General features: G+C 42.5%; 1 protein-coding gene across 8 annotated transcripts in view; it reads left to right on the forward strand.

Moving 5' to 3' along the window:
- PIEZO2 (piezo type mechanosensitive ion channel component 2) overlaps window positions 1–21,986 on the forward strand; it is a 466,534-nt gene that overhangs the window by 73,596 nt on the left and 370,952 nt on the right. For all 8 annotated transcript variants that reach the window (XM_045378159.2, XM_065534259.1, XM_045378160.2 and 5 more), the window contains exon 2: window positions 12,197–12,292. In XM_045378159.2, coding sequence (XP_045234094.2) covers window positions 12,197–12,292 — 96 coding nt within the window. The remainder of the gene's footprint in view (window positions 1–12,196; window positions 12,293–21,986) is intronic.

Below are 21,986 nucleotides of genomic sequence, written 5' to 3' on the forward strand. Positions count from 1 at the left end.
AGCACTCTTTATATTCATAATGAAATAGGTCTAATTTCAAGTATAATTTGTCTGATAGTTTAAGAAATTATGTATGAGCATAAAAGCTTTATTTCCTCATTTGCAATTATGAGAGGCAATGTGTGGTGCTGTTCCCTCAGATCAGAGACCATTATGGAAGATAAACATGGTCAAACTTGAACACAAGGATTTGGGTTTTAAGTACAACTTCGTATGGGTGCACTTGTAAGATGATGAAGAACATATTAAAAGATATTTCAAAGGAGGAAGAAGCACTGCTATTCTTTCTTTAAAATTATGCAAACTGTTCGATCAGGATGAGTTTAGAAAACTGAGTGAAACTTTTAATATTGTTACTAACATTTGATGACATACTGTTTAATACTGTTACTAATATTTGATATGAAATTATATATGTACTATTACTAATATATGAAATTATATATATACTGCTTAATACTGTTGCTAGTATTTGATCTGATATGTGTATATGTTAACATAGATAACAGAATCCTACCTTTGTATACTAAATTAAAAGCAACACATTTTTTAACTAACGGCCAAAAAAAAAAAAAAAAACTAAAATCTTAGTAATCATCTGTTCTAACTCATAGTTTACAAATAATATCTCCAGTTGTTTGGAAAAAGCAGAAAATTCAGACCAGAGTCTTTTTTTCCTTTATAAATAAAATGGTTTTGCCAGATTTTTTTCCTTAGACTGGCTTCAAAGTTTTAGGAAATTGAGTAGTAGTTATGATTTTCTAATACAAGTCCTTACAATCTATTACTCCGTAAAAGTCTTGTTTTCCTTCAGGCTTTACCCTAAAATCACATTCTTTTAAATAATTTATTTAATGAAACTAATGTAGAATACAATGTTTCTGTTTCTCTTTCTTGAAGTGTGAGGAATGCTTGACTGAGGAGTTCAGCATTGTGCTGACACACTGCGGCAATGTCAGCCTTCACACATTTCAGGCTAAAAATGTAATGTTAAATAAAACATATCTAAATGGGAGAGCATATTTTCTTATTTGAAATATATCTCTCCACCAGGCACAGTGGCTCACGCCTGTAATCCCAGCACTTTGGGAGGCCGTGGCGGGCGGATCACGAGGTCAGGAGATCGAGACCATCCTGGCTAACACGGTGAAACCCCGTCTCTACTAAAAATGCAAAAAACTAGCGGAGTGTGGTGGCGGTGCCTGTAGTCCCAGCCACTCGGGAGGCTGAGACAGGAGAATGGCGGGAACCCGGGAGGCGGAGTTTGCAGTGAGCCGAGATCACACCACTGCACTCCAGCCTGGGCGACAGAGCGAGACTCCATCTCAAAAAAAAAAAAAAAAAAAAAGAAAGAAAGAAATATATCTCTGTTAGCCTTTCCTGTCACACATATGTGAGCACGTTTTGGTGTGTGTAAGGAATCTGACGCAGGTGTTACGTGATAAGAATATGTATGTAAGCATATGTCTTGCCTTTCTGAATGGTGGTGAGAGAGACTGGCATTGTCCTTATGAAGAAACAATTTTTGTAACTTTCTGTAGGAAGCACCTGGGGCAAGACCGCCAGTGGGCACAGAAGTGAGACTAGAGGGAGAGGAAGAGAATGTTGTTGTCTCGACTGTCTGCTGCTCTAAAGTATCACTGTTTGAGACATTTACAGTTTCAACCAGATGTAAAACACAGAGTAGATTAAATAGGGGAAAGAATTCTACACTGATAGACAATGAATCAGGTGACGTAACAGCCTTTTTCCTTTCTCTCATTTCTTTGATAGTTTTGCTTCCTCAGGAAAAAATCTGTGGTTGTTTAATTTTTTTCCTGCTCTATTGTAAATAGTTTGCAGTTATTTCTCTTTTTTTTCTAATTTATAAAATAACCATAATTTTGAAAGAATGTCCTTTGAAAAGCACTCAGTTGCTTCAGAGTACAGAAAGAAAATTATTAAAGATACAAACAATTTCTAGAATTACTGGATCGACAGAACTATTTTGTCAGTTGGTTTTAAAGTTGCTTATTGGGAGTAATGTTTACCTATCTACTGCTGTGGCAACTGTTAAAATAAACAAAGCTCCTTGAGGCAATAAAGAGCATTTAAAACATACTTAGTAGAAATGGAGGTTCTAAACATTTAAGGCACTGTTGCCTAGACCATTAATAGTGAGACCTTGTTTGGCCTTGCTAAAGGGATAAGGAGCTGGGAGGGCACATCTTGCCAAAAATTCAGCTCTGAGGGCACTTACCTTTAATAGCATAATCTAAAATTACTGCCTTGAGCTACTATAGAGTGGTAAAGTGTGCGTGAACCTCTCTGTGATCATAGTGCAGTAACAGGAAAATTATTCTATCTCTATTGCAACGCAAGTATTTTTACAAATGTTACATGGCCACCCTAACCATTTCATATTTGCAAGAGATTTTCCCTCTTTCTGTGTTGACACATTGTAAATTGTCAAAGTCAAATCGATCATTTTTCTGACTTCTAGAGTTTTTTCCAAATTGCACACCATGTTTCATCTTTAGAAAAGAAAACTCGTGAACGAGGAAGTCCAAGTGTTTGCGATTCATAAGGCAATATTAATGTTTACTTTACTTGATAACTTGTGATCTCAGTTTTTAATTGTGAGTTCTTCAGGCCTGTCAAGGTCTTTTGTTTGGGGAATTACTGTCAGCTGTTGTATAATTTTGGATGGTTAAAACCAGGTAGAAATAGTGGAAGCTGCAGTGCTAAAGCACCTCGGCTAACGCAAATAATCTTTTTCCTTTAAACACATTGACCTGCATTTTTGTTGTTCTGTCCACAGTAACATTGTTGCTGCCAGAGGATGGAGGTGCAGCTCCCTGAGAATCCACTAAGAAAGGTGGAGTGTCAGGGACATTGTGCAGCAAGAGTATGATCGCTCGTTATGAAAAGGAATGAATGTGCTTTAAATGTCTCCGAATCTTGAACAAAGGCAATATCACACTTGATAAAGAAGCAGTTATTGGCTGGGCACGGTGGCTCACGCCTGTAATCCTAGCACTTTGGGAGGCCAAGGCGGGTGGATCACGGGGTCAGGAGATCGAGACCATCCTGGCTAACACAGTGAAACCCCATCTCTACTGAAAATACAACAAATTAGCCGAGCGTGGTGGTGGCACCTGTAGTCCCAGCTACTCGGGAGGCTGAGGCAGGCGACTGGTGTGAACCCAGAAGGCGGAGGTTGCAGTGAGCCGCGATTGCGCCACTGCACTCCAGCCTGGGTGACAGAGCCAGACTCTGTCTCAAAAAAAAAAAAAAAAAAAAGAAAAAAAAAGAAGCAGTTGTTATTTGCCTTCTAAGACTTTTCTAGCTTGAATGTGCCATATTGCCAAGTTCAAAGGCATATTTTGCCCTTGATGGAGACAACTCACTTAAATAATAGCATTTAAAGCGCTTGTAGTTTTGGATAACTTTTGGGTAGCATCTTCACATACATCAAGTAAAATTGTGACTCTTATTGGTCGAATGGGATGATTTCAAATGACAAGTAAGTGAAGCTGGATTTTTGGAGGTGGTTTATTTTTTATTTTATTTATTTATTTATTTATTTATTTATTTTGAGACAGAGTCTTGCTCTGTCGCCCAGGCTGGAGTGCAGTGGCGCAGTCTTGGCTCACTGCAAGCTCCGCCTCCCGGGTTCACGCCATTCTCCTGCCTCAGTCTCCCGAGTAGCTGGGACTACAGGCGCCCGCCACCTCGCCCAGCTAGTTGTTTGTATTTTTAGTAGAGACGGGGTTTCACTGTGTTAGCCAGTATGGTCTCGATCTCCTGACCTCGTGATCTGCCCACTTCGGCCTCCCAAAGTGCTGGGATTACAGGCGTGAGCCACCGCGCCCGGCCCTAATTTATTTTTTAGTTTGTGCACTCACTAGTTATCTATTGCTGCATACAAATTGCTGCATACATTTAGCAGCTTAACACAACACACACCGTCTCAGAGTTCTTAGGAGTCAGGACTCCAGATGTGGCTTGGCTGCATCCTCTGGCACAGAGTCTCTTGTGGCTGCAATCCAGGGGCACTCGAGTGAGCATGTTGTCAGAGGAGGCCCTGCCTCCAAGCTGACTTGAGTGGCTTTTAGGTAGAAACCTCAGTCCTTTGCCACACGGGCCTCTCCGCAGGACACATGTCATGGCAGCTGGCTTCCCTCAGGGTGAGCAAGGGAGAGGGGATGCTCAAGACAAGCCTTAACCCTTTTGTAGCTTAGCCGTGGAAGTGGCACCCCAATACTTTTACTGTAGTCTGTTCATTAGAAGTGAATCTCTAGGTACAGCCCACACTCAGGAAGAGGCGATTGCTCAAATGGATGTGAACACGAGGAGATGGGGACCACTGGGGGTGGTTTTAGAGGCCGCCCTTGACCCTGGGCCACCCTTGTCCTCACCATAGCTTGTTGGACTTTGCTATAAATAATTGTAACTAAAAGGTTGTGATGTGGGAAACCAAGACCAGGCTCTGTTCTCCCACCTCCGAAGTTAATCATAGGAAATCTTCCTTAATATACACACTTTGATTGCAAATAATATAAAGGCTTACATAGCAAAGTTATAAAAGTTTGAAACAACAACATACATTCAGAGCATTTGCCGTCATGTTCACAGAGGGCCCTGTGCTAAGTGCGGAGGGTGCGCGAAGGGGTCTGAGGCAACATCACACTTGATAAAGCAGCAGTTGTTGCCTGGGCGTGGTGGCTCACACCTGTAATCCTAGCCCAGCCTCAGCATTACTGAGCCCTTGACATTTAACTGGGGAGAAAGATACACAGAATAAGGATGTGGTATGGTGGTGAGGTCATGCGCTTCTTGATGACAGCAGACTCAGGATCCCAACTGCAGGGGCACAAACCTCAGCCCAGCTACACAGCTGTACCCACTGGGCCTGCTTCTTCACATGTAGAAAGAAATAACAGACTTTGTAAAATGAGGATAATAACTGCAAGAGTTAATTGACATGAAAGGCCTAGATCCGGGCTTGACACACAGTAAGCACATTAGTATGAGCTCTTACATGAGTGAATAGTTACATGCACTGTGCATGCTCTTTAAGATGGTACAATCACACGAGTGAGTTTTATTTTTCTCTCGACCCAGAAATTGGCAGAATTAGGTAATTTTATTGTCCAACATGGATTAACATTAAAAAATCTCACCTAGGCTAAAAAAAAAAAAAGAGAAATGTTCTCATTTATTACGTTTTTATTTGGGGGCCCTGTCAGTTGGGACGTTTTCATTGCCACCAGAAATTCTGCATACCTTGATACCCTGTGGTTTCTTTTAGATGTCCTCAAGTTGTTTTCATTTTGTTTGTATGCATTCATTCGTTTTGTAAGCATGATCCTCTACTTTGGAGCAGATACAGTAGTGGGTTTGGAGAGGACGGAGATAACAAAGGTTCTGCCCTACCCGGAAGGGCCCCGCTGACATAGAAGTACGTGCAAGGGGTGCTGGATGAGACGTACGCTTGAGGGGGCACCAGGGAGCAAGAAATCTCATTTGGCCGGGCGCGGTGGCTCAAGCCCGTAATCCCAGCACTTTGGGAGGCTGAGGCGGGCGGATCACGAGGTCAGGAGATCGAGACCATCCTGGCTAACACAGTGAAACCCCGTCTCTACTAAAAATACAAAAAATTAGCCGGGCGAGGTGGCGGATGCCTGTAGTCCCAGCTACTCGGGAGGCTGAGGCAGGAGATGGTGTAAACCCGGGAGGCGGAGCTCGCAGTGAGCCGAGATCCGGCCACTGCACTCCAGCCTGGGCGACAGAATGAGACTCTGTCTCAAAAAAAAAAAAAAGAAAGAAATCTCATTTGGAGGAGGGTATGCTCCTGGACAGCTTCCAGGAGGGGAAGCATGTGAGCTGTACAGGAAGATGCCTGATTCAGAAAGGACAGGGCAGATGCAGGCGATGTAGTTTTGCAGTAGCATGGAGCGCAGGATGGGCACAGGTGGGCAATTGGAGCTGCCAGCAGAGCAGCCAAACCCAGGGGGAGAATGATCACTTCCACGGCCACTCAGAGGGAAAACCAGAGTCCTCGGAGCCCTTGCAAGGCCCGGCATGATCCGGCCTCCTGGAGGCTTCTGCTTGCACACTGGGCTCTTTGGGGCTGTCTTCAGCAGGTTAGAGGGGTCTGGCTTGCTTCCGTTTTGCCTGAGTGCTTCTCCCAAAGGGAATTGACAGGAATCACTCAATCAGCTCATCACCTCCCTCACCTCTGGGCTTCAACCTCACTTTCCCCTTCACGCCTCCCCTCGTCTAGGCTTTGTCTTTCCCTTCTCTGGCTGGACTTCTTGTGGAGATAGCACTTCCTTTCCAACACACCACATGCTTTGCCTTTGATTTTGCCCATTGTTCACCACTGTCTCCCCACCAGCACATCAGCTCCCAAAGGCAGGGTGCGATCTCTCATTTCCGTTTTGCTCTCTGATGTAGCTCAAACACCTAGGACAACGCCCAGCACACAGTGTGTGCTGACTACATGTCTGTTGGCAGATGAATGACCAAATGTCTCTACAATGTTCTATAAAAGACTTCAACTTTGGATGAGAAATAAGCAGAAGGGAAAAAGCAGCTGGAAAGAGAATCCAAGCTTTTGTTCTTCTTCTTGTAGATCACCTGTTTTAGGTATTTGCTGTCACTCCAATCTGTGGAGTGAACATTTCTTTCTGCTTTGAATCTTTAAGAAAGGAGGTTGGGATGGGGGGAGTGGTGCAGAAAGCAACAAATATGTGTGTGACTCCTTTGGGATAAAAAGAACTTCTTGTCGATTCCTGTTCTCTTCTCCCATGCATTTTGCTTTATCGCATTTTTATTGCAATAAAATTATTGCATTTTGCTTCTTTCCTTGCTGACTTCTAGAATCAGCCATGGAAGCAGGCACCATGGGTCCTAACTCAGACCCTTGGCTGGAGTGTGCTATACTCCTGTTGTCTGCATTCTGGGATTAGTGCTTCTTGATCTGGTCTTCCTGTCTGGGCATCCTGATGTGTCCCCCCAGCCTGGACTGTGCCCTAGGCCCAGATGCTCAGCACTTCGGTGACCAGGAGCACTTGGGCCCGGTCTGTTCCTTGGCGTCCTCTGCTCAGTCTCCCGGGCCTCCCCTTCTTGCTTCCAGCTTCCTGGTTGTGGCCGCATGTTCACTGCACTTCCATAGGTTGACTTCCTTCCTTCCTTCTGGGCTGAAGCCCTTCTGCGAGGGGCTGCAAGGGCATCCTCACCGGCACTCACGACAGTTTAGTCTCCCCGTTGCAGTGGATTTCTTTTGTGAAAACCTTTCCCTTTGTGAAGCTGGGCTGTCCTGGTTTTCCTCATATCCGTCTCACATTTTTCTGCTGCTTTTTTCTTTCCTGCCTGCCAGTTTCCTTGCCCCTCTCATCCCACCTGTGGGCAGAGCTAAGACAAACACCTGCCTCCTTTGTGCCTCTCTTTAGTGCTCTTCCCTTCAGGGAGTTCATTTCTTCTTCTTATTTCAACTAACGTCTCTGTTCAGGGCTTGATCTCCATGCCCTTTGATCGCCACCAAGCAGGAATGCTGACGGTCTGTGGGGCTGGTCCCATAAGATTATAATGCCATCGTTTTACTGTACTTTTTCTATATTTAGGTATGTTTAGATACATAAATCCTCGCCATTGTATTACAGTTGCCTGTAGTATTCAGCACAGTAACATATGCTGCATATGTTTTTGGCCTAGGAGCAGCAGGCGACACCATGTTGTCTAGGTGTGCAGTAGGGTGTACCATCTCTGTTTATGTAAGCACACAGTTCCCACAAGAACAAAATTACCTGACAATGCATGTCTCAGAACATATTGCTGATGCTAAGAGGTCCATGACTGTATTTGTGTCTGCCTCAATTTCTATTATCAATGTTTTATATCCTTCCATTTATAGGTCTTTCACCTCTTTGGTTAGCTTTATTTCTAAGTATTATTTGTAGCTACTGTGAATGGGATTTTTAAAATTTCTTTTTCAGATACTTCATTGTTAGTGTATAGCGAATACTACTGATTTTCTTGTGTTGATTTTGTATTTTGAAACTTTACTGAATTAATTCGTTCTAACAATTTTTTGGTTGAGTCTTTAGGGTTTTCTTTATAGAAGATCAGGTCATCCGCAAACAGACAAATTTGCTTTGCTTCTTCCTTTCCAATTTTGATGTATTGTTTTCTTTTTCTTGTCTAATTTCTCTGTCTAGGACTTCCCATACCACATTGAATAGAAGTGTCAAGAGTAGGCATTCTTGTCTTATTTCTGGTATTAGAAGAAAAATTTTAAATTGTCACTGATGAGTGTGATATTAGCTGTGTGTGTGTTACATATGGCCTCTGTTGTACTGAAGTCTATTTCTTCCATATGTAATTTGTTGAGAATTTTTACCATGAAGGGTGTTGAATTTTGCCGGATAGTTTTCCTGCATCTTTGAGAAGATACATGGTTTTTGTTCTTCATTCTGTTAATGAGGTGTATCACATTGATAGCTATAGGTATGTTGAACCATTCTTGCATCCCTGGGATAAAGCCCACTTGATCATGATGAAGGAGCCTTTTTCTTGCTGAGGTGGGTTTGCTTGCATTTTGTTGAGGACTTGTGCACCTATGTTCATCAAGGACACTGGCCTGTAATTTTCTTTGCTTGTATTATCCTTGTCTGGTTTTAGTATCAGGGTAATGATGACCACATAGGATGACTTTGCAAGTATTCCCTCTTCTCTAATTTTCTTAGAAGAATTTGAGAAGAATTGGTATTATTTCTCCTTAAATGTTCAGTAGAATTCATCAGGCCCTAGGCTTTTATTTATTTCTTCATTTATTTTTCAGGGGAGATTTTTTTTTTATCACCGATTCTAATCTCCTTACTTTTTACTAGTCTGCTCAGATTTTTTATTTCTTCATGATTCCATCATGGTAGGTAGTATATTGCTAGGAATTTATTCATTTTTTCTAGGTTATCCAGTTTATTGATGTATAATTGCTCACAGAATCTCTTCTAATCCTTTATATTCATGTGATATCAGTGGTAATGTCTCCTCTTTCATTTCTGATCTTATTTTTTTGGATCTTTCTTTTCTTCTGAGTCTAAGGTTTCTGGATTTTATTTCTTTTCAAAAAACCAACTCATAGTTTTATTGACCTTTTCTATTGGTTTTCTAGTGTCTATTTTATTTGTTTCTGCTTTGATCTTTATTATTTCTTTCCTTCTACCAACTTTGGGCTTGGTTAGCGTTTCTTTTTCTGGTTCCTTGAGGTGTAATGGTAGGTTGTTTGAGATCTTTCTTCTTTTTCATGTAAGCATTTATTGCTATAAGCTTCTCTCTTAGAACTGCTTTTGCTGGATTCCATAAATTTTGGTATGTTGTGTGTCCAATTTTGCTAATCCCAAGGTATTTTCTAATTTCCCTTTTACTTTCTTACTTTCTTCTTTGACTCATTTACTGTTTAGGAGCATGTTGTTTAATTTCCATGTATTTGCAAATTTTCTGAAATTCCTCCTGTTTTTGATTTCTAGTTTCATATCATTGTGGTTGGAAAAGACACTTGATACGATTTCAGTCTTCTTAAAATTGTTGAGACTTCTTTTGTGACCTAATATATGCTCTATTCTGAGAACCCTCCACCTGTGCTTAAGAAGAATGTGTATTCTGCCGGGTGTGGTGGCTCACGCCTGTAATCTCAGCACCTTGGGAGGCCGAGGCGGGCAGATCACGAGGTCAGGAGATCGAGACCGTCCTGGCTAACATGGTGAAACCCCGTCTCCACTAAAAATACAAAAAAATAGCCAGGCGTGGTGGCGGGCGCCTGTAGTCCCAGCTACTCGGAGGCTGAGGCAGGAGAATGGCGTGAACCTGGGAGGCGGAGCTTGCAGTGAGCTGAGATTGCACCACTGCACTCCAGCCTGGGCGACAGAGCGAGACTCCATCTCAAAAAAAAAAAAAAAAGAAAAGAAAAAATAGAATGTATATCCTGCTACCGTTGGATAGACTGTTCTGTATATGTCTGTTAGATTCATTTGGTCTAAAATATAGTTTAAGTCTGATGTTTTCTTATTAATTTTCTGATTGGATGGTCTGTCCATTTCTAAAAATGGATATTGAAATCCCCTGCTATTATTACATTATAGTTTATCTCTTTCTTTATATCCATTGATATTTGCTTTATATATGTAGATGCTCCAATCCTGGGTGCATATATATTTACAACCATTACAGTTGATCCCTTTGTCACTATATATTGACCTTTATCTCATTTTACAGTTCTTAAAGTCTATTTTATCAGATATAAGTCTAGCTATCCCTGGTGTCTTTTGGTTTTCATTTGCATAGAATATCTTTTTCTATCCTTTCACCTTCAGTCTCTGTGTATTCTTAAATGGGAAGTGAGTTTCTTCCAGGTAGCATGTACTTGGGTCTTTTAAAAAATTCTAGCCAGCGCGGTGGCTCACACCTGTAATCCCAGCACTTTGGGAGGCCGAGGCGGGGGGATCACGAGGTCAGGAGATCGAGACCATCCTGACTAACACAGTGAAACCCCGTCTCTGGTAAAAATACAAAAAATTAGCCAGACATGGTGGGTGCCTGTAGTCCCAGATATGTGGGAGACTGAGGCAGGAGAATGGCGTGAACCCAGGAGGCAGAGCTTGCAGTGAGCTGAGATCACACCACTACACTCCAGCCAGGGTGACAGAGCAAGACTCCATCTCAAAAAAATAAATAAAAAATAAATAAAAATTAAGTGTGCTTACATTTGCCTTTTATTGCTAGATTTCTCCATTGGCCTAATAGGGCCTAGTGGAGGAACAAAATGTTCTTTTTTATTTTTATATGTTTAGGCGGTACAAGTGCAATTTTGTTACATAGATATATTGCTTAGTAGAGAAGTTTGGGCTTTTAGTGTGACTATCACCTAATAGTATACAATGTATTAAGGTAATTATTGGTAGCCAAGGACTTACTACTGTCATTTTGTTTATTATTTTCTGATTATATTGTACTTCAGTTTGTTCATTTCTTTCTCTCTTGCTGTCTTCCTTTGTGATTTGGTGATTTTCTCTAGTGGTATGCTTTGATTTTGTACTTTTTGTCTTTTGTATCCGCTATAGGTTTTTGCTTTGTGGTGACCATGAGGTTTACATAAAGCATTTTAGAGTATAACAGAGTATTTAAAGTTGATAACAACTTAACTTTAATCATATATAAAAAGTATGCACTAGGCCAGGTGCGGTGGCTCACACCTGTAATCCCAGCACTTTGGGAGGCTGAGGCGGGCAGATTACCTGAGGTCAAGAATTCAAGACCAGCCTGGCCAACATGACGAAAACCCATCTCTACTGAAAGTACAAAAATTAGCCAGGCATGGTGATGTGCGCCCGTAATCCCAGCTACTTGAGAGGCTGAGTCAGGAGAATCACCTGAATCCAGGAGGCAGAGGCTGCACTGAGCCAAGATCATGCCACTGCACTCCAGCCTGGACAACAGGACAAAACTCAGTCGCAAACAAAAAGATGTCTGAACTTTTTCTTTTTGTTTTTTGAGATGGAGTCTCGCTCTGTCGCCCAGGCTGGAGTGCGGTGGCTGGATCTCAGCTCACTGCAAGCTCCACCTCCTGGGTTCACGCCATTCTCCTTCCTCAGCCTCCCGAGTAGCTGGGACTACAGGCGCCCGCCACCGCACCCGGCTAGTTTTTTGTATTTTTTAGTAGAGACAGGGTTTCACCGTGTTGGCCAGGATGGTCTCGATCTCCTGACCTCGTGATCCGCCCGTCTCGGCCTCCCAAAGTGCTGGGATTACAGGCTTGAGCCACCGCACCCGCCCGAAGTCTGAACTTTTATAGTCCACCCCCAATACCATTTTATGTGTATGGTGGCACAATTTACATATTTTTATACTATGTATCCCTTAAATTATTGTAGCTATTATTATTTTTAATAGTTTTGTCTTTTACCTTCATATTTCTTGGTTAGATTTTAAGACCAGTGTTGATGTATTTTAATTATCTGTTTCTCGTCATGCTCAACACAGTGATGAACACAGAATAAATACCTAATTTATTACTTTTTGATTGACATATCTATTCAGGACGTGACTGTTTGATCCAGTGACATCTGAGACCATCTTTTGTTATGCACCCCTGGTTTTGTCAACCTGCCTTTGTTAATGACCTTCTCACTCTCTTTTCTCTTCCCTCCCACAGCATGTGCATTCCGATACAATGGGCTCTCCTTTGTCTACCTTATCTACCTCTTGCTCATTCCTCTGTTCTCAGAACCAACAAAAACGACAATGCAAGGTAAGAGAATTTTGTTCTTCTATAACACAGAGTTACACAGTGTGAATGTATTTTGCTGGGCTCCTTGGGATGGTCTTTATCCAACGGCACAGATGTTATCTCTGCAGCAGGGCTAGTATGGCATGGAGTGGGTGTCAAACATTTTAGCAACTACACAAGTAGAGCTCTATAGAAGTTGTTTGTGATGCATGTTTGTCACACAGCTAATAAATTCCCTATTAGGGCTTCATAGTAAGCATGGCAGTATCACTGGAATGTTTTGGCTAGTTAACACTAACTCAAAGTGTTGTCAATAAAGTAAGACAAATCTCATGACAGCATTGGTACATGCATTTGTCTTTTGGGTTGTGGGGAGAATGTGGTGGCAATTGGAAGAGGCAGAGCAGTATTTGACATTTCTGAGCCACTTACAGGAGAATGGAGTTGGAAGCTTGGTCCCAGCCATAACTTCGTACATTAGTTAAGGTTTCTTAAATATGTCTTAATAACATAATGAAAGAGAATAATTTGATTTGGAGGGTGTAGTTCCTCGAGTGTTTGGCTCTCATTCTGGTTACTCTATAAGAACCTGAAGGCGTAGAATATAGAGTACTGACTCTAATTTCTGAGGCTCTGATTAGGAAACATGCTCTGGTTTATGAATTTTTCAACTTGAAGTCCTGTCACAAGTATTCAAATTAAACCACACTGAGTTAATTTAATAAATTTTTTTTTCAAAGTACTACCATGATGAGAAGTACAGCCTGTGCCAAATGTCTTAGGTGAGTGCCGTGGCCGTATGTTTACATGAAAGGGAAAGGAAGTTGTTTGACCCCATCTACGGAGTGGTGTGGGAAAGGTCATTGGTGATTTCCTTGTTAGTGATGAACTCTTCAGAAAAAGAAGTAAAGACCACGGTGTGCACAGAACAACAAATAATGACTGTGACTTTCCTGTTCGCCCTCATTCTCTGTAAACTTCATAAGGCATATCATGATCATCCATCGTAGTCGTTATGACTGCAGATGGCATGTTGATTTTCCTGTCTCTAAATAACAGAAATTCTAAGTCGCCAAAATCCTTAATACACAATGTATATAAAGGGTAGAGAAATGTGAGTTTGTGCAAATCCTTATAAAACAAAAATACATTGTTAATGGGACCCCTGTCGCCAGAGCCTCATTCCTAAAGGAATTAGCATAAACAGAATAGTTTCTGGCCTGAGAAACAAGATGATAGCATACAGGCAACTACTCTTCTACGGTTTGGAGCTCCTTTTTCAAAGAAAGAAGGTATGTGCATTCACAATAAAGTGCTTTAAAAATTACTATCTTTATATATCCAATTAAGTTATCTATCGCTTTTACATCAGTGTGGCCCTTTATTGTTTTATTTGGAAATCAAGTAACTGGGATTTCCCCCTACATACTTCTGTGACAACCCCTGACTTTTTCTTTTTCCCAAACTAACCAGCTGTGAATATGCAGCAGTGTCAGACATGCCAAACAGTTGATGGCTTGTGGACATCAGTTCATGCTCAGATGTGCCAGGGACTGACACTATCAGGGACATCATAGGTGAAACATAAAATCTGAAGGAAAAAACTTAATCCTCTCTGCATAAAGAAGTATCATGAAGTAACAAAATGTTACAAGGTCAGTGCACAAACAAAGCACAAATGGGTACCCAGGTGTCTGCTGGTGCTGCTCATGGTAAGAGAGGAGGAAAGAAAGAGTTGGAAAGGGAAATCCACATACATCCTTCCAGTCAGTACTGAAAGCAGCATTCGGATGACTTATTTTCCTCTTTCTCCAATTTAGCACCAAGAACCATGACTGATCTTCAACATAACCTCATTTATGTATTTGTTTATGTACTTGCAGAGGGACTCCAAGCAAGGATATCTTACTTTTTTCTGAACACGTAGGACTCAGAATCCACGCATTTCTGAAATCTGTGTTTTGAGGCATCTTGTGTTAGACCAACATTGTCCAACCTGTGGCCCGGACAGTTTTGAATGTGGCCCAACACAAATTTCCAAAGTTTCTTAAAACAATATGAGATTTATGTGAGGACTTTTTTTTTTTCTCATCAGCTATCATTAGTGTTAGTGTATGTTATGTGTGGCCCAAGACAATTCTTCTTCTTCCATCGTGGCCAGGGAAGCCCAAAGATTAGACACCCTGGTTAGGCATTACTGGCAGTGCAAGGCCTTGTCTTAAACATAAAATTCCAGTCTCTCCACTGTTCTGTAGACCAGGGTTGTCCACTGTTTTGCTCAGTGCCATCAACAGGACAAAGAATATCGGAGTATTATTACACGCTTTCCCGTGCCTGTGTTTAAGCTGACGATTTGTTGCGAAGCCTTATGTACTACTGTGCTGTAGAAGAAAGATGAGGATCCGCAGTTAGTTATATGACAAAACGTGAAATAATTTTGTTTTTTTTTGTTTTTTTTTTTTTTTTGAGACGGAGTCTCACGCTGTTGCCCAGGCTGGAGTGCAGTGGCGCGATCTCGGCTCACTGCAAGCTCCGCCTCCCGGGTTCACGCCATTCTCCTGCCTCAGCCTCCCGAGTAGCTGGGACTACAGGCGCCCGCCACCGCGCCCGGCTAATTTTTTGTATTTTTAGTAGAGACGGGGTTTCACTGTGGTCTCGATCTCCTGACCTTGTGATCCGCCCGCCTCGGCCTCCCAAAGTGCTGGGATTACAGGCTTGAGCCACCGCGCCCGGCCAATAATTTTGTTTTTAAAAATGCTTGTAGACTCAGTACACTTAACTGGTGGGTACTATCTGATTAGTGAGGGCTGCAACTTACAGAATCGTGGAATTTTAAGGTTGGAACAACTTTTAGGAGTTATCAAGCATCTTGCAGCAACCACTGGTGGAACTTCTACAATAGCCATGTTGGCTGGTCACTTGGTTTCTTCTTAGATGCTAATGGTGCCAGGGAGCCATCTGTGGCCCTGGGAAGTCTATAGTATTATCAGACAGTTCTTTCTTGAATCAACCTGAAATCCACCTCCCTGCAAATCCAAGCTATTGTTTCCAATGTAAAGCAGCAACGAGTTAACAGAGAGCCAGAAAATCACTTTACAATACTGTTGTGAAGGGAATTATCAAAAGACAGGGATTCGACTAAATGACTTCCTGTTTTTAGTCATCTGGGCTTTTAGAATTCTTGATTTGCTGTTTCAGATCTTGACGTGTGTAATTATCTCAGTAGGTAAGGCCCCAACTAGACATCAGGAATCACTCTAAGCATTTTAAAAACAGAACATTAAACAGAAAGGGTTGGTTACTGAAGGGGGTGGAAGATTCAGGAAGTCGAAAGGAATGTTGAAGCAACCGGAACACTGGCAAGGCACAAAGGCTGGGGGAAGCCGGGGACAGCATGAGCAGAGCTCAAGAACGAGGGCCATCCAGGAGCCGCTAGACCCTCAGGAGAAGGTCCAGAAATGGCTCTATGTACAACCAGGCCTTGCCTGGGCCTCTTCACTGTCAGCTGTGTCCATCAGCTGTGAGCATCCCAAGCTAGTCATCAGTTAAGTACCCGTCACTTATCCAATGTCTTCTCCCTTCATGCTTCATTCAATGCACAGAATATTCCTAGTTACTCAGCACAGAATATTCCTAGTTACTCACGGATGGGATTTCTGGACTGTCTGATAGTTGTACCTGCTGAAACCAACTGAAAAGGGCTCTGGGCAATTTCGGAATAAAAAACTAAGGATTTATGACCTGGTGCATGACTGGAGGAAGCGTCTATCCTAGGTTTGTGGGTAGGTCCTCCATGGACACCTGGAAAGGCTAATGGACACAGCTGACCGTGAAGAGGCCCAGGCAAGGCCTGATTGTACATAGAGCCATTTCTGGACCTTCGCCTGAGGGTCTAGCGGCTCCTGGATGGCCCTCGTTCTTGAGCTCATGCCCCTGCCTGGCTCCCCACAGCCTTCCTGCCTCGCTGATGATGTTCCAATTGCTTCAACATTCCTTTTGGCTTCCTGGCTCTTCCATCCCCTTAAGTAACCAACCCTCTCTATTTAACGTTCTCCTTTCAAAATGCTTAAAATGATTCCTGATTTCTGGTTGCGGCCTTACCTATTAAGATAATGACATACTTGAAGTTCTGAAATAGCAAATCAAGAATTCTAAGAGCCTAGATTTCTAAAAACTTAGTTCCACCCACACTGACTTCCTCTCGAGGCTCTTCTCTCTGTGAGAATCGCTGCTAAAGAGCTGTGTGCGGTGGACGCTATGGAGTGAGTTGGAAATTCCCTTTCAGGACTGAGCTTCCATTCCCAGCAGCTGGGAGGTGTTTCCTTGACCACTCTCAGCAAAATCCCTCCCTGGGAATTGGTGGTGGCTGAAGGGAGCTGCTTTACCCAAACTTCTCCTCCCTGTCCGGGGCAGCCTGGAGCCAATGACCACTCAACACAGGGTGCCGAGGCCTCAAAGCTGGAAAGTTTCTGAAGGGCTGTGGCAGCTCCAGAGCATCCCAGCAGCTGAGGCCCCCATTGCAAGAGCATGACAATGGGATCTGTCCCTCTGTGGGGTCTGGATTTCCTCACTCCCTGCCAGGTATCCCTGCAAGGGAACTGCCCCATAATCCTCCTGCCCTAGGAATCCATCTCAGCCTCGGTTGCTGGGGAACCAGATCTTGGAAGGTCTTTGAAGCAGGGACCTTTTTCCCTGATGGAGCTTGAGGGCAGAGGAGTCAGCATAGAGGTGGTGGGACCTTGACACAGAAGTGGCCGTCACACCCAACGAAGGGCGTACACACAGGGAAGGGTGCACACACTCTGCCAGAGGCTGCAGCGCAGGCCCAGTGCGGCTCCGAGGTCCAGCCTGCAACAGACTTGACCTGGGCCTGGGTGTCATTCTTTTGGTCAAGTTTTCCCCCACTGCAACTGGAGACCCAAATCCCTCAGGGTTATTAGGCTTTGTGGGGACATAATTTAACAGATATAATTTAAAACAAAATATAAAATTACTACACAAATAGTCACTGTTCTTAGTTGTGGAATTCACCCTGGTTTGAACTGGCACCTCTGTGCTGTCACAGCTCCCTTTGCCTGGAATCCCCTTCCCCAGATTTAGAATGATGGTCTCTTCCCAGAATTCAGGTTTATCTTAGATGTCCCTCCTTCAGACCCTCTTCCCTCACCCCCTTAACTAAAGCTGACATACCCTCGTCCCACATTTTTTTTCATGTTATGAGCAAGTTTTATTTTTCCCGGTATTTATACCTTTCCAAAATTATTTGTGTGACAAATCCATAGCAAGAGCTGGACTTGCAGACCCTGCCACTCAGCTCTTCTGTTTCCTCCCTTGATTCTTCCTGCAAACCTCCTCTGTGGGGTGATCCTGCCCCTGCCCCTTGGTGAAGTTTTTTCTTTTTTTTTTTTTTTTTGAGATGGAGTCTCGCTCTGTCGCCCAGGCTGGAGTGCAGTGGCCGGATCTCAGCTCACTGCAAGCTCCGCCTCCCAGGTTCAAGCCATTCTCCTGCCTCAGCCTCCCGAGTAGCGGGGACTACAGGCACCCGCCACCACGCCAGGCTAATTTTTTGTATTTTTACTAGAGATGGAGTTTCACTGTGTTAGCCAGGATGGTCTCCATCTCCTGACCTCGTGATCTGCCTGCCTCGGCCTCCCAAAGTGCTGAGATTACAGGCGTGAGCCACCGTGCCCGGCCGCCCCTCAGTGAAATTTTAAGCAGTCCCCAGAGCCCCTGCCCTCCGGTTTCTCAGGCAGGAGTTCCTCATCAGTCTAGCCAGTCCCCCAAACTCCAGGATCATCTCATCCATGCTCCTCTCCCTGGGCTTGGCATTCTCTCAACCGTATCTAACTCTCAAGTTCCCCAACATTGATTATTTCATATCTCCACAGGGTGGGGGCTACGGGTTGAAAATAAATGTTCTTTTTCACAGTATTCACTGAAGAATGAGGGAGTATTTGGCAGGAAACCTTTGTTCCTCAGCCTTTTAGGAGCATCTCACTGTCAACCAAGTCAGGGTTTTATGTTAATACATTTATGTAGAGTGTCTGTCCCTTCTAGTAGATAAACATCAAGATGGCAAGGATATGCTTTTTGGCCCAAAGGCTGCTTGATGTATATATAACAGGCATTCAGCACATATTTGTAGAATGAATAAATTTTATTTCCAGTGTCTAGAATTTTAGATGAAGGTATAAACCTAACTCTAGTCCTATGCTTATGTCAATCTTCAAAATAGCAAACATCAGAGAATAGTTACTGCATGCAGCAGTCCTCTGGAGACGGAAGCTTGGGGTGTCATAAGCCATGGGATTTGGCTGTTAGATTTAATTAGGATTGCAGGATCATGAGTAATTAAAGAAATCAAGACTCTTAAAAATGTTTTATGCTTTCACTTACAAGGATGGGCTTTTATTTTAGTATGTAATACTGTAGGGAAGGAGATTAACATTTTCTTGCTCTTCACAAACTGTGCTTTGCATTAGGATTGAGACTGTCCTGCATTAAATTTGTTAACTAATGTATAATTAACGTCAGGTCAGGTTGCCCAAGAATTGCAAACTAATGAGGTATTAAGGTTTTTGTTTGTTTGTTTGTTTGTTTTGAGACGGGGTCTCACTCTGTCGCCCAGGCTGGAGTGCAGTAGTGCGATCTCGTCTCACTGCAGCCTCCACCTCCCAGGTTCAAGCGATTCTCCTGCTTCAGCCTCCCAAGTAGCTGGGAGCACAGGGGTGTGCCACCACCCCTGGCTAATTTTTGCAGTTTTTTTTTTTTTTTTGGTAGAGACGGGATTTCACCACATTTCCCAGGCTGGTCTCGAACTCCTTACCTCAGGAGTTCAAACTCGTAACCCACCTTGGCCTTCCAAGTGCTAGGATTACAGGTGTGAGCCACCACACCCGGCCTCTAATAAATTTTTAAGTGGACTGTTATTATTATTTTGAAGCACAACTTACTACTTTGAATGTCAGAGTGAGCTAGACTTAGAAATCTTATTCTCATTTGTGTGACTATAGCCAGTCTTTACTAGAGAATTTTAGTAGTGCTCTCTAAATATTAGTAAAGAAATATGTAATTTCCAAGGTTTTTTTAGTGTACTACTCCAAGATACAGCTGGTATGTTCAATTTTTAGTTATATAATACTTAGGTTAATTGATTGATCAATAAAGAGCCAATAGCTCTCTCTACTAAGTTCATATAACTATTTACATGCATTTATTAATTTAATCTTCACAACAAACTTTTAAGGGAGCTGTTACTATAATCAATAATCCTCATGTCACAGACAAAGACTGAGTTCCAGGTGGGTTCATAGCAAGCTGCAGGACACCCAGGTGCTACGTGGGTGAGCCACACTCTTAGCCACTGTGTTGTTCTGACTCATGCCCTTGACAGAGCTAAAGCTCCTGCAAATTTGCAAGGGAAGAGGGAAACCTGGTCACTTAATAAATGCTTGTTGGCTGACACATCACCAGGCTCGAGGAACGAGGGTCTGGAGAGATAATGTGAGTATGCTTAAGGGAGATATTTTAATATGCATTGGTGCAGATTGATGACATATGTGTATGTTACATAGAAAATATGTCATATTAAGTGTGACCAATTATTTCTTTCACCAAATATTAATTGAAAGATTGTTCTTCACAAAAGACTATATTTGGATTTGTGGAGGATAAAAAGTTGGAGAAAAACACTGCTCTTAATTAAAGTAGTCTCTCAAACACATTGGATTTTATTTATCTTATTGAGTGGTAACTCGTTCAATGTAGCAATCTTAGAGAGCCACCTACTTACTCCAGTGATGCTGTTATTTATCTAAACTGATTAAATTAGACTTGTCAAATTAAAAAAAAAAGAAGACAAGTATAAAGCAAAGGGTTCAAAGGTGACTCCTTATCATGAATGTGGAGGCTGGAAGTTTATTTGAATGAGAACAGCCTGGTGAATACACGTGGAGTAACTATGTAGTTTTCCATGAGGAATGTATGTGATCTCATATGTTATAAAATGAGATACCCAGGTGAGAAGGCAGCATCCTGAGGAAGTGTTAACTCACTGGATTCATCCTAGAATCTTGACTATAAAAGTCAAGCAGTATCCATTTGGGACAGCCCAGAGATTCAGAGATTAATCTGGAGAGGTTCTTTATCCAAAGCACCCACTTTTATGTCACATTTCTATGTGCCAGGTACTGTTCTAAGTATCCTCTATACACTAACTCATTGTATTAGAGAAGAGAAAAACCACTGATTGCAAAGGCAGAACCTCCATTCTGAAATGAAAAAAAATTATGAAGTTAACTGGAATAAAAAATCCCTTAAACTGGGAATACCACATAAGGAGGCGCTGATATTAAAGCTCTTTTCTCCTATTAAAAAAATTGAAACCGCCTCAGTGAGACCTGGTACATTTTGGTCAGTCTACTTCCTGCTCTTCTTTTGTGGCTTCACTTCACCAGGCCTTTCCAGGTGTCCATGGAGGTCCTACCCACAAAACGGGCGTAGATGCTTCGTTTGGTCATGCACCAGATCACAAATTCTTAGTTTTTGATTCTGAAATTGTCCAAAGTCCAGAGCCCTTTTCACTTGGTTTCAACAGGAACTACAGAAACATCCTTCCATTTACTCACAATTGAAGTTCTAATATCATCAGTAAAGCGGCCACAGTCTGAGCTAGGGGACACGCATCCAGCTACAGTGTGACATTCGCTCTCTGCAGGAAATTGTTCCTGTTCGCTTGTTTAGTCCTGCCGACAAGTTACCTTTGTTAATATGTGCTCTTGCAGGCTGGAGTAGATAGACAGGTCATATCCACGTCTTTCTGGGGAGAATCAGTTATTTACTGGGGGCTAGTTGAGAAGAAATATGGTCCAAATCACAAGACTACACTTCCTGGGCAACACTAGCTATCGTCCTACAGCCAGACTATTTTAGAAGCATCATCATCTAATCAGTTTGTATATGAAATGTTTATATTACACACACACACACACACACACACACACACACACACACACACACACACACCCTAAGTGATGGTTGCTGTCTAAGGTGTGTTAATTATTTCTAAGAGCAAAGTTGTCTTCTTATCCAAGAACCCATCCTCAGTCTGACAGCCTTTGTTCTGAAGGCTCTCTAAGATTGGACAACACTGTAATAGATGAGAAAAAAAAACCCAGTGGTAGATGAAAGGGAAGGACTTCTGGTGCCTGTGTGGGTTTTTCGGAAATCTCTTCTGTTGGGTTGTGATGGCTGGCTCCCCTGGAGCAACCAAAAGACAGATCGTGGCCCCAGTGTTTTGCTGAAGCCCATAAAATGGCCACGGGAATAACAACAGAACTGCACACTGCCAACCCTTTCAGGCCTTGCCCCCAAAATATTTTTTCAATGTGTGCTTTTGTGGAGAAGATTTTTGTCCTCCTTCTTTTGAAAGGAGTAGGTCTCTGAAATATCATTTGAGGTTTTTTTTTTTTTTTTTTTTTAACCTGGTAAATTTTGCTGTGTTATTTTGAGCAAGGTAGCAGTTCCCCTGATATATTTCCTTGCATTTACACTCAAAAGTTATTATTAATTATATACTTATATTTTGTTTTTTGGGATCTTTTCCAACATTTGGAGAGGCAGAATTAGAAAGGGGTAGGAAGGAGAGGGGCTTCTTGTGCTTTGGTGACAGTTGTAACCAAGTGACATTTTTAGCAGATCAAGTTAACTTTTGTAC

This window comes from Macaca fascicularis, chromosome 18 (assembly GCF_037993035.2).
Source record: "Macaca fascicularis isolate 582-1 chromosome 18, T2T-MFA8v1.1".
Lineage (NCBI taxonomy): Eukaryota > Metazoa > Chordata > Mammalia > Primates > Cercopithecidae > Macaca > Macaca fascicularis.